This window comes from Anabrus simplex, chromosome 2, assembly GCF_040414725.1.
Source record: "Anabrus simplex isolate iqAnaSimp1 chromosome 2, ASM4041472v1, whole genome shotgun sequence".
NCBI lineage: Eukaryota > Metazoa > Arthropoda > Insecta > Orthoptera > Tettigoniidae > Anabrus > Anabrus simplex.
In genome coordinates, this window is record NC_090266.1 from 825,393,913 (window position 1) to 825,407,483 (window position 13,571).

General features: G+C 38.8%; 1 protein-coding gene across 7 annotated transcripts in view; it reads right to left on the bottom strand.

The window, feature by feature from the left end:
* Nucleotides 1–3,314: 3,314 nt before the first annotated feature.
* ssh (Protein phosphatase Slingshot) overlaps nt 3,315–13,571 on the bottom strand; it is an 834,886-nt gene continuing 824,629 nt past the window's right edge. For all 7 annotated transcript variants that reach the window (XM_067141516.2, XM_067141515.2, XM_067141517.2 and 4 more), the window contains 2 exons: nt 13,087–13,559; nt 3,315–9,065 (listed from right to left, as the gene is read on the bottom strand). In XM_067141516.2, the coding sequence (XP_066997617.2) occupies nt 6,295–9,065; nt 13,087–13,559 (3,244 nt within the window). In that variant the 3' untranslated portion in view covers nt 3,315–6,294. The remainder of the gene's footprint in view (nt 9,066–13,086; nt 13,560–13,571) is intronic.

Consider the following 13,571-nt stretch of genomic DNA (forward strand, 5'->3'; position numbering starts at 1 on the left):
CAGCACGCTAACCATTTAGCCATGGAGCCGGACTATATAAAGATATGAGTAAAAAAGTGGAATCAGAGGCTTTTTGCAGATGATGTTATTCTGTATAGAGTAACTTTGTAAGTTACAAGATTGTGAGCAACTGCAAAATGACCTCAATAATGTTGCGAGATGGACAGCAGGCAATGGTATGATGATAAACGGGGTTAAAAGTCAGGTTGTGAGTTTCACAAAAAGGAAAAGTCCTCTCAGTTTTAATTACTGCATTGTTGGAGTGAAAGTTCCTTATGGGGATCAATGTAAGTACCTAGGTGTTAATATAAGGAAAGACTTTCATTGGGGTAATCACATAAATGGAATTGTAAATAAAGGGTAAGGATCTCTGAACATGGTTTTGAGGGTGTTGAGGAGTTGTAGTAAGGATGTAAAGGAGAGGGCACGTAAGTTTCTGGTAAGACCCCAACTAGAGTATGGTTCCAGTGTATGGGATCCTCACCAGGATTACATAATTGAAGAACTGCAAAAAATCCAAAGAAAAGCAGCTCGATTTGTTCTGGGTGATTTCCGACAAAAGAGTAGTGTTACAAAAATGTTGCGAAGTTTGGGCTGGGAAGACTCTGAAAAAAGAAGACAAGCTGTTCGACTAAGTGGTATGTTCTGAGCTGTCAGCGGAGAGATGGCGTTGGATGACATTAGTAGATGAATATGTTTTGAGTGGTGTCTTTAAAAGTAGGAAAGATCACAATATGAAGATAAAGTTGGAATTCAAGGGGACAAAATGGGGCACATATTTGTTTATAGGAATGGGAGTTAGGGATTGGAATAACTTACCAAGGTTGATGTTCAATAAATTTCCAATTTCTTTGAAATCATTTAAGAAAAAGCTAGGAAAACAACAGATAGGGAATCTGCCACCTGGGCGACTGCCCTAAATGCAGATCTGTATTGATTGATTTATTGATTGAACACCATTTAGTACATAAGCTCTTACCATCGAAGAGCTGAAGAGAGGAAGAGGGCATCCTAAGGCAACATGGAAACAAACTGCTGAGGCTGCTTTAAGGAAAAGTGAACTGCCATTAGATCTGGTACAAGAACGTCGGATATACTCTCTCTGAATCAGATAAGCCGACCCCGAGTGAGCTCATTTAGCCATGGAGTTTCCACTAATTGCCCATATTCTGATTCCAGGGAGAGAAGAAGGGCAAACACATCAATACCTTCATCTGCTCTACATGAACTACCAAGTACAGTACAACCTCGATAATTCAAAATCCCACTTAATTCGAAGAAGCTCTCGTTCCCAGAAACATGAGATACAGTTTTGCATGTTATTTAAATTGTTGAATTGAATAATTTTGTAATTCCAAGAACAATGTCGATCCAATTACCGAAATTCAGACTTTTAATTCAAAACTGTCTTTACATTTTAAAAAATAGTATTTTCCAGAGTAAATTAAATTCAAAATTTCTCTGCGTCATCATAGAACGGATCTTCCGGAACATGCTGGGGTAGCTTTCCGTACTTTCACTCACTTTGGAGTGTCTACAGTGTACTTCATATTTGCAAAGTTCAAGTAAAATCGTAATTCATTGTATTCAGCGTTTTAAGGTACGCCACAATATCATGTAGCAGGCAGTGTATGGAGAAGCAGAAACCGCGAACACTGGCAATGCCAACAGTTAGCGAGAAAAGCGTGGCTCATATAATCAATTCGTACACACCAAACGTCAATGCCGATGAAACTGCATTGTTTTTTTTTAATGCCGAGCCCAAACAGATTTATGATTTTGAAGGAGAGAAGTGTCAGCCCAGAAATCATACAAGGGTGGTGGTCATTGCACTGTGTTGCAATGCACACAGAAGCGAGAGACTTCCTTCCCTCGTCATAGGAAAGTTTGACAAGCCACGATGTTTAAAGGGCGTCAGAGGCACTTTCTGTACAAGTACTAGGCATCTAAAAAATGCAAATAGTACAGTAATCCAAAAAATAAAGCATTTGCACACTGGAGCCAGCATAATTTGTCCTCGTCTTTGAATCGTGTGCTTTTCCCTTCCTTGCGCAAGGTTACATTTGCCAGTGATTTATCCAAGTGCATTATATTTATAATGTAAATGGACCTTGTTGGATACATATCAGAAATAGTTTTTTCCATGGCATTTGAAAGGTTTATACTGTGAATCAAAGTGATTGCATGCATTAATGGGCCTTGGAATACTTTTGAAGCGGCAGGGGTTGACGTTTCTGAATTATGAGTTGGCGGTTGATTCAAAATCACGTAATCTGAAGTCCGAATTTGAGTCCGAATGGCTTCGAATTAACAAGGTTTTACTGTAGATCTCCAAACACTGTGTACGGTTCAAGTTATTCTGATGTTGAAAGTTATCATTAGATGAGAGACTTCATCATTTTCTGAATCACCTTTCATTATGCTTCTTGGATCAAAGAGTGATTTCACATTAGTTTCATAAATTATTTCGCGATTTTGTCTAAAGGTAAATAGTTTCATGTTCTGAGTCTAATTTGTAGAATTTTGTTAAAATGTCACGATTCTGCGCCTTGCAAAAAACCGGTGCTTCTAGTAATTGGCAGCAAGCATTCAGTGTAGTGATCCTTGGTTTATGCGCTACAGCTCGCCTATGGAATCCAAGTGCCAACACCTCCTGACAAACAATACTACATACAGGCACAACTTTCAGATGCCAATGGAAAGTCTGTGGCCACGGTTTCTGACAAACCTTGCCAGTTCGACTTCACTAGACACTGAAACCCTCAACGGTCTGTATCTATTTGTTTGGTCTTCCTGGTCGAGATTGGGGTTTTGCAACTCCCTGGCATTTCCAATTCACCCCTACTTTACTCAGTGTTGAACATGGCATCTGAAACTTGCCAGAAATATCACGGCTGGAATGACCTAACAAGTGGCCACCAATAGTCATGCCCCATTCAGCCTTACCGAGTTCTTGCTGTCCATCAATTTTGACACTGTAGCTTATAAATATTTCTACCAAGTGCTCACAGCCTTACACAGGCTCACAACTTGCATGAATGATGTAAGGCATCAGCCTACTTTCCTCTCAGGTGGTGTCCTGATATTAATGTGAACGTAGTGGTTTTTTTTTTTTCCCCACAGTCTGCCAATTAAAGCAATGTGTATTTCCCTGAAGTAATATTCTGGAAGAGAAAAGGATCAAGAGATTTAAATTTTAATCAGGAATGCCTCTAAGGTAAGAAGGGTGGCATATCTCTGCATCTCAACAGGCAGGAATATATTTCTGAACTATCTCAACAGACAAGTCTGTAAATGAACAATGACACATAATAGAAAGCCTCAGGTAGTTCTTTTATTGATAATAATCAGGTAGTTTGCTTAGCACATAGAGGATGCTATAAAATTCACAATGGTTGTACTTAAAAAAATCCAACTGAAGCAATTAACAATATTGGTAATTATTTCATACAAATTATAGTACAAAACATTTCAGCACAGATCACAATGCATACACACAAGGTGAAGAGTAGAAAGAGAGAAAGAAAGAAAGAAAGAAAGAAAGAAAGAAAGAAAGAAAGAAAGAAAGAAAGAAAGAAAAAAGAAAGAAAGAAAGAAAGAAAGAAAGAATGAAAAGAAAAGAAAAAGGAGAAAGAAAGATTGAAATACATATAAAGCACCTCACTATACGAGGGACACTTGCCTCCCTCCTTTGCAATGTTGTGACTTTGCTAACGCAGCAAAGTCTCAACTTGCTTTTGACTATTACAATTCCACTCACACTTGTCACAACAGAGGTCTCTTTCCTCTGGCTGCAAGTTTCCACACACACGTTATGAAGACTAGAATTTCTTGACAGCCATTTCAGTATCACTTGTCCATAATTCCACACTCAGTAAAGCCTTGAGAAACCAAATACACATTATTGCAGGCACAATGGGGAAGATTTTCCAAAAACACGGAAAAGAATTCTTAAAGTACATTCTTTACCAAAACAGAGACACATTTACAAAAAGCTGGAATCTAATAAGCTTTCAAAAGGAATCTAAATTGCAGTCGTTCCCCAAAATAACTTTACATTTCACAGCTGACACAAAAAGCATTTCAAATTACACACAAATGCCTATAACCATCCTAAATATAGAAGTGCACCTCATATTAATTTCCACATTTGAACCATTACCTTTCCATTTTATGAATGACAAGTGACAAATATAAAATCTTTTCTCACTAAAACTGAACACAGATCTCTCTGCATTAACAAAATAAATTCTTCCAACTACTCAAAATCTCTCACATTTATATGTTTCCTTTTGTTATTACAAACATTTGTTCAGGGACAATTTCTTATTTACTACAGTATACAAAATTATTGATGTCTGATATTTCATTTAATTTGGTCCATAGTTTCAATCGCTTTAAGCTTATAAATACTGCCCATCATCAAAATATAAAATCAACAATGCAAACAGAACTTAACACAATGTGAAGTAAAGCTGAAGGAGTTACATTTATCCATTATGGAGGCTCTAGAAGTTCAGTACAACACATTTATTACAAATAGGTTTAAAAACTCCTCACAGTTCTAAATCAAGTGAGCATCATTCTCCCTTTCACGTATCATATATTTACTGGAACTGATGGCAATATAGTGTACAATATATTCCATGTGGTCAATTATAGGGACATACTGTAACAAAGTTAACAGAGGAAACTGAAGATCCCATATACTGTATACCTCTCCAGCTCCCTTTTGATATATAGTGCTGATTATCTACCTTGGACTACCTATGCACTGTGCAAGTTAAAACTGAGACCAGAATTACTACTTTAAAAAAAAAAAACATCAGGAAAGTTCATACTCTTCTGACCTCTACTTGGCAGGTTCGATCCTGGCTCAGTCCGGTGGTATTTGAAGGTGCTCAAATATGTCAGCCTCGTGTCGGTAGATTTACTGGCACGTAAAAGAACTACGAGACTAAATTCCGGCACCTCAGCGTCTCCGAAAACCATAAAAGTAGTTAGTGGGACATAAAGCCAATAACATTAACATTATTAATAACAATAATTAATTAATGTTATTCACTTTACGCCTCACTAACTACTTTTACGGTTTTCAGAGATGCCGAGGTGCTGGAATGTAGTCCCACAGGGAGTTCTTTAAAGTGCCAGTAAATCTACCGACATAAGGCTGACTTATTTGTGCACCTTCAAATACCACTAGACTGAGCCAGGATTGAACCTGACAAGCTGGGGTCAGAGGGCCAGCGCCTCAACCAACTGAGCCGCTCAGCCCGGTTCTACGTAGAGTATTTACAGGTATGAAAATAGGAAGTAGATTTGGAGTTCAATTTCTTTTCTCTCAGAAATACACTGGGCAAATATTTTTAACATTGAAGAGTTCCAGTTTTATACAATTTCAACCATGTATTCAATGAGATCTTCAGTTACATCAGTCATTTTCATTCCAGTAATAATTAATAATCATTAATTTATCACTAGTACAACAATAAAAAAGGCAGCATACACCTTCAATCTTATAGATCTAGAAATTAATTATTTCATGCAATTCAACATTGACTGTACTTGTCTCAATACAACAGAAAAATATAAAGTCCTTCATTTCTGCAGGACATGGGACAGACTATCCTGCATTTGTCTAAAGCCCACATTTTATCACTCATTGTCCATCGTTCAAACAGCTCCAGATTGCTTGGTTACTTTGCAAGCCATAAAGATTAATTTTTTCTTTAGTCTAATTTAGAACATGATATGGGTCAGAAAAGAGATCACCTTAGATTAGCCTAAATATAGAAGTGCACCTCATTTTAGTTCTCATATTTGAATGACAAAGTAGCTGACATTTGCAAATAACAATCATAACAGGGTATATGAATAAAACAGATGTCAAAACATGTTTCTTCCTCAAATAGTTTCGGGTTCATATTCAAATAATTCTACTGCATTTAATGAAATATGACAATGCCTGTATGTCTTTGATATGATGAACTGGAAAATTAACTATCAACAATCTTTATTTATCCAGCATCTAGAATTAGACTTTGTGGCAGTGAAACAGCATAGCTGATTTTATGAAGATGGTGATGCACTTTACTTGAGTCCCTTCTACAGTAAAAGCAACAAACCATTTGCCACCAGGAGAAATAAAAAGGACATCCATAAAAATGGCAATTCATTCATACAATTACAGTATCCCCAAGGACCTGTCATATAGTTTTCTTTCTATAAATTACTTGTAATAACAACATATTCATTCACACACTCCTATGTTAATATTCACAGCCAAAGCTGTCATCACATCGTGTTATATACAGGGTTGTTATGGCGAGGTTTACCAATAGTGAGGCGAGTCAGCGGATGAGTCTTCCCTTGCTGCTGTTTCTTGCTAGCAGCCTTAGCCATGACACTAGCCACCACCACACTAGGAGTCGGGGCTGGGACCGGCGGCCTTTCCTTGGTGTCCAGTACACTACTGCCATTCTTTAGATTGTGAACATGCAACGAGTGTTTATTTGTTTGTGCATTATTCAGTACGTTAGGCATATCCAGACTGGATTTACGATGAGGAATGGAAGATTGTTGAGGTGAAAATGCTCGCCTCTGTACATTTTCACTCTCTGATACAAACCTTGTTCTACTTCCTTCAGGTGACTGTGATCTTGTAGTTTTACTAATTTCATACTTGCCTACCAACATCTTGACTGATAAATCCTCAGTAGTGTTTGAAGGACTTAAGCTTCCTGAAGATTTACAGTCTGGGTGAACACTAACAGGGGATGAAGGGAAACTTCTAATTTTGATACTATCCGATCTTTTAGATTTTTGCTCACTGGTGTCTGTATCACCTACACACACTTCACCTAATGTAGTTTTATCTGATTTTAAAACTGATTTTGCCTCAAATTCCTTCTTTAAATTTTTTACTAGTCCAGATCTGCTCTTCTGGGTATCTACATCTGAGAACCTGGACAGTAACGCGTCTTTGGTAAAAGTCTCCGTTGTATCTCCCCTCGTCACTTTTTTCTTTGATATGTTATTTAAATTCTCGAGCACTTTCTTTTGATGTTTTACAGATGCACACTGAGTCGTGTGAACAATGCTGGGACTAGTAGTTTTATGCACTGAATCACACGATTCATTCACAACAAAGTCCACAGAATTTAAGCACCTTAAAGATACCGTAGGTAATGAACAAGAAGGGGAAGTTAGAGTCACAATGTTATCCATCATATTAGACATGGATGTGGTGGGTGCACTAACAGAGAGAGGGCATGCACTTTCAGGAAGGGAAGAGGAGAAGAGATTCAATGATGAGAGTTCTGCTTCTCTTGATATGGCACTCGTTCGTGTTGAATCATCCCCAGCAACATCAGCAGAATCCAAAAAAGTTATGTTTGGTTGAGATGTTGCCATCTTGTCAGCTGGTGGTGATGTGCTCAGAATACCTTGATGAGAACATAACGTAGGAGAGCTAGCATAATGAATAAGAGCAGGATTTTGGGCTTCATATGGAATCATTACAGAGTCGCTACTTTTCTCTGAAGATGCACATAAATCCCGCTGCTGGTGATCACCTGATGAAGGGAAAGTAAAGCCAGAATTGGAGAGTAACCTTTCTGCTGTGGGACTCTGATATGGCCGAGGACCATGAATTTTGACATTTTTCACTGTAGCACTGTCACTTAACCGGCAAACTGAATGGGAAAGGTTAATATTAGAGGGAGGTGAGGATGAGTTACTCCTCTGTGGACTATCAGAACACACTCTCTTTACAGTATTCGTACCCTCCTCTAATTTCTGTTTTGTTCTCTTAACAGTCCCTGGATACCAAGGATACTCATCTCTGTCATATGGAAACATTCCACTACTACTGCTCCCAAATAGATCTTCCATTGTAAGCTGCTGTTGATCCTTTTCACTTATTTCATTTACGTTCTGCATCACTGGAGGCCGCATGTCATATGAACCCCAAGAACTGTTGCGTGAAGGTAACATACCACCATACGTCCACCGTGTGTCCCCCGATCCCCAAGAACTCTGACGGGATGGTGCATCCCGTGCTTCACCTTGGTAACCAAGCACCACTGCACTGTCATAAGAACTCCAAGAACTTTGCCGTGAAGGGCACTCGCGGCTTACAACTTCAGTTGGAACCTCAATGGTACAGGCAGGTAACACAGGAACTGGACGTTGTTGTCTACGTTCTTCACGATCAAATACCCTGTCTAGTTGGGTAGAGAAAGGATCAACTTCTTTCCTGGTCACAGGCCTACCATCATTCCCATTGCCTAACTTACTGGATGACAAAGAACGAGATAACTCACAGTCTCCAGTCTCACTGTCCGTCAGTTTTAACTCTGAAATAAATACCATACCATCATCCTTTGCCTCAGGATGTCCAGAAGATGATGTCCAGACTAGGGAGTCACCATTCGCTACAGTAGAAGTATCATTTACTCGCTCAACTGCACAGGTTGTTGGGGACTCCTTTTCGCCGGGATCCCAGATTTCCTTCTTGACTAGGACTGCAGTAAGCATCTGTGGCCCAAGTTTTGTCTGCGATAGAACTGGTTCTTCCTCCTCTTCGGTTGCAGAGATGCTCTGGCCACAGTCTGCTTCTGATTCCACAGGAGAGGCGGGCTTTGAGTTACTTGACTCGAACTGAGATGTGAGATTAAGTACCAAACCTTTTCTATCAACAGGAGGTTTTCTTCCTGCAGCTGAGGCAGCTTGACTACTCTGAGACTCGAGTTCATTCACACGATGTTTCACAGAGGAAACAATGGCTGCTGAACAGTCTGTTTTCTGCTGGGAACATGATGCTGGTAGATGAACAACTTTATTTGGAGACACACTGTAGGCCTGACCATTACCACATGGCATCCTGTAGTTCCTAGCTTCTGCAACTGTTGCCAGTTGGGTGGGAAGTCCTGTTTCCAACACATTTGGTTCAGGCACAGAGATAGGACACTGCAGCTTAGTGGCTTCCTTTAGGGGTGGATTGACTCTTCTACTTGTTGGTACAGACTCCAAATTCAACTGTTCCAAAGAAACTGATGCAGGACCTGGAAAAATGCAGATAATATCACAATGAAAGCAAACATATAATTATGAGAATGTAAGTTCAATACCTTACAAAATGGAAACACATACAATTACATTAACACAATGCACACTGATTTTATAGTTTTTTTCTATTCTTAAATTTGAGCTTTTCTGCCTCATAAAATCACCATCACCATCATCATTTGAATTTTCTATCAAATATAAGTATAGTGAATTAATTTCCATATCTCCATACCTTATTACTCAAGGCAACATATCACTGTGAGGTATCATACCTTGAAGATTTTTATATGCATTTATACAGAAATTGTATTACCAATGATGCCACTTTCCCTCAACCTGAAATCCTTTCTATTATACTTCTAACAAACAACCAGTAAAATAAGCACAAGAATTGATATGAAATCCGTTTATCAAAATTAGTACCCAGGTAGCTTTGATAGATCAATCAATCAATCAATCAATCAATCAATCAATCAATCAATCAATACTGATCTGCATTTAGGGCAGTCGCCCAGGTGACAGATTCCCTATCTGTTGTTTTAATAGCCCTTTCTTAAATGATTGCAAAGAAATTGGAATTTTATTGAACATCTCCCTCGGTAAATTATTCCAATCCCGAGCTCCCCTTCTTATAACCCTTTCAGACCGAGTACACATAATTGTGGGGGTTCGTATTTTATTTATGTATGAGCTTATTTGACGTCTTCATGGCGCTAGACTGGACTGCAATGCTTGTGCGGGACACGTAGCATGTACTTCAGTTGTTTTTATTTAGCGCTTAACCACCAAGGGGCAGGAAGAAGAGTTTAAAAATATAGTTCATCGGCAAGATGTCAGGGAGCAGTAATGCCTAAAGTAAGTGTTTATTACTTGCATTCATATTAATCTAGAAGCTTTACTGAATATCAGAATTTAATTAATGAAGTGTGTAAATTGTTTAGCAAACCTAAATTGTGAATTTACAACATCGTATGTAACACCATGAGGTTTTGAATGTTGATATGCACAATTGTGCGGGCTAGGCTTCCCTACAGGCAATGCATGTGGGAGTGCTGGGTGCTGCCAGCAAAAGACTGTGAAAGCCGAACTAGTACTCTATGTGAGAAATGTAATGTATAAGGTATTAATTGATTTAAATCATTCCACAGTGTAAAATAGAACATTTGATCATGTACATGTGTATATTCACATGTACTGGGCTGATTTTTTTTAAATTTTTATTTTTTGTAAGTAGTGAATTAAATCCTGACACGCACAATTGTGTGGGTGCTTCCTTTCAGATGTTAATCTTTATTTTGTAAAATAAACTAAAAATGTATGTATTTAAGAGCATATTAGTCAGTTTTTGACGTACAAACAAAAATTCACACCTCCAGCTTTCTGTGAGGTCTGAAAGGGACCTCTTGAATTCCAACTTTATCTTCATATTGTGCTTTTCCTACTTTTAAAGATACCACTCAAACATATTCATCTACTAATGTCATTCCACGCCATCTCTCCAATGACAGCTTGGAACATACCACTTAGGATACAGATGTTGATTCCCATAAGGAGCCTGAAATACTTGTCCCGAATGAGTAAATTCATAATACCAATAATGGACCACATATATTGGTATAATATACCACTTAGTCGAGCAGCTCGTCTCCTTTCTTCCAAGTCTTCCCAGCCCAAACTTTGCACAACATTTTTGTAACGCTACTCTTTTGTCCGAAATCACCTAGAACAAACTGAGCTGCTTTTCTTTGGATTTCTTCCAGTTCTTGAATCAAGTAATGCTGTTGAGGGTCCCATACACTGGAACCATACTCTAGTTGGGGTCTTACCAGAGACTTATATGCCATCTCCTTTACATCCTTACTACAACCCCTAAACACCCTCATAACCATGTGCAGAGATCTGTGCCCTTTATTTACAATCCCATTTATGGGATTATCCTAATGAAGATCTTTCCTTATATTAAACACCTAGGTACTCTCACCCCATCAACGCAGTTAATTAAAACTGAGGACTTTTCCTATTTGTGAAACTCACAACCTGACTTTTAACCCTGTTTATCACTATACCTTGCCTGCTGTACATCTCGCAAGATTGCCGAGGTCATTTTGCAGTTGCTCACAATCTTGTAACATTTATTTCTGTATACAGAAATACACCACCTGAAAAAAGCCTTATCTCTGATTCCACTTCTTTACTCATATCATTTATATATATAAGAAAACATAAAGGTCCAATAATACGCCCTTGAGGAATTCCCCTCTTAATTATTACAGGGTCAGATAAAGCTTCGCCTACTCTAATTCTCTGAGTTCTGGTTTCTAGAAATATAGCTACTCATATAGTCGCTCTTTGGTCTAGTCCAATAGCCCTCATTTTTATCAATAGTCTCCTATGATCTACCCCATCAAATGCCTTTGATAGGTCAATCGCAGTACAGTTCATTTGACCTCCTGAATCCAAGATAGCTGCTACAAGTTGAGCTTCAGTGGAATAACCTTTCCTAAACCTGAACAATTACACAGGGGCTACTATAGCAACTCTCCATTCATTTGGCGTAGCTCCTTGATGCAAACAATATAATCAATAAGTACTTCAGATAGGGAACTATATCCCAACCGATTGTCCTCAGTATATCCCCAGAAATCTTATCAATTCCAGCTGCTTTTCTAGTTTTCAACTATTGTATCTTATTGCAAATGACTGTTCTCATAGGTACATTTCTTTTTTTTTTTTTTTTTTTTCACAATTGGCTTTACGATGCACCGACACAGATAGGTTTTATGGCAACGATAGGATAGGAAAGGCCTAGGAGTGGGAAGGAAGCAGTCGTGGCCTTAATTAAGATGTGAAAATGGGAAACCACCATAAACCATCTTCAGGGCTGCCGACAGTGGGGTTCGAACCTACTATATCCCGGATGCAAGCTCACAGCTGCTCGGCCCTAAGCGCACGGCCAACTCACCCGGTTAGGTACATTTTAATACTTCATTAGAATTAGTCATCTACTCTATCTGGACATTATCCTTGTAACCAACAATCTTTACATACTCTGACTGAATAATTCCGCCTTCTAAAGATTCTCTCATACACACCTTGTTCATTAATGATTCCTGGAATGTCCTTCTTGGAACCTGTTTCAGCCTTAAAATACCTATACATACCCTTCCATTTTTCACTAAAATTTGTATGACTGCCAATTATGCTTGCCATCATGTTATCTTTAACCAACTTCTTTGCTAGATTCAATTTCCTAGTAAGTTCCTTCAATTTCTCCTTACTTCCACAGCCATTTCTATCTCTGTTTCTTTCCAACCTTCCTTCTTAGTCGCTTTACTTCTCTGCAACATTTCACCGAGGTACGTTATCAGTACTAAAGAGGGTTTCTATCAAAACTTCTCTACCTAAATGATTAAAGATCCAATAAATATTGTCCATAATGGCTTTAAACTATTTAGCTTCCATATTCTGATATAGTCTATCCAACGCACTAAATAGGAATGCAACAACACTATGGATCTGTCCATGTGAGATAGGGGATATATCAGAAATCCTACTGTTCTAACCTTTTCATCCAGCCTATTGCTAAACCTCTAATGATGACAAACCAGTGCCAGATATCTGCAAATACCATATAACTTTCATTCACTGATCCACTATTTAACCAAACTAGTTTATCTATCCCTTCCTTTTAATCTATCAGGTCTATAGATCTTATGGTGACGATGGGATAGGAAAAGAATAGGGAAATGGCTAATCGGCAGTGATCTATGAATAAGAACTGTCCCAGCATTTGCCTGGAAGAGAACATGGGAAACCACCGAAAACCATTCTCAGGACAACTGACGGTGGGGTTTGAACCCACGCGTCTTCCAAATGCAGCTGGCTCCACAGCTGCAAGGCACTGACACACGAGGCCATTTCACTCGTTAGACCCCGAAATTGCTATATGATTGTACTCCAACTGAACCTCATGGGGAAAAAAAAGAAGAAGATATATATTAATATGATTAACTCTACCTGTAATAGTAGTAGCTGTGAAGAAGGCATTAGCAACACTATTGTCAGGGGACCAAGACTTCGGGCGACCTCCATGTTTGCCAAGCTCCTGTCCTGACACCCGTAAACTCCAATCAGGCTCCAACATTTGCTGCCCACAGTTTTCTCTTGGATGATCCACCACTGGTGATTCCCCTGCAGGATCCACAGTAGATTGATCAACTTTTGCAGTTACCCCAGGTGACTTCAGATTGTTCTCAGATTTTGAACGCTGCAGTTTCTCTCTATTCTTCATGGCATCTAAAATCCCCTGATAGGTCTCTAGTTGTGATATGAAACTAGTGTTAGGTTTGATACAGTTCCGTTTATGTTTCACATACTCAAATGCCTTCTTGTAGTCCCAGTTATAAGCTTTCATTGCATATGCTATAACAACAGATGCAGACCGGCTGACACCCATCTTGCAATGAACAAGAACTTTGGAGCCCTCTTTCCTGCAGAGAAAA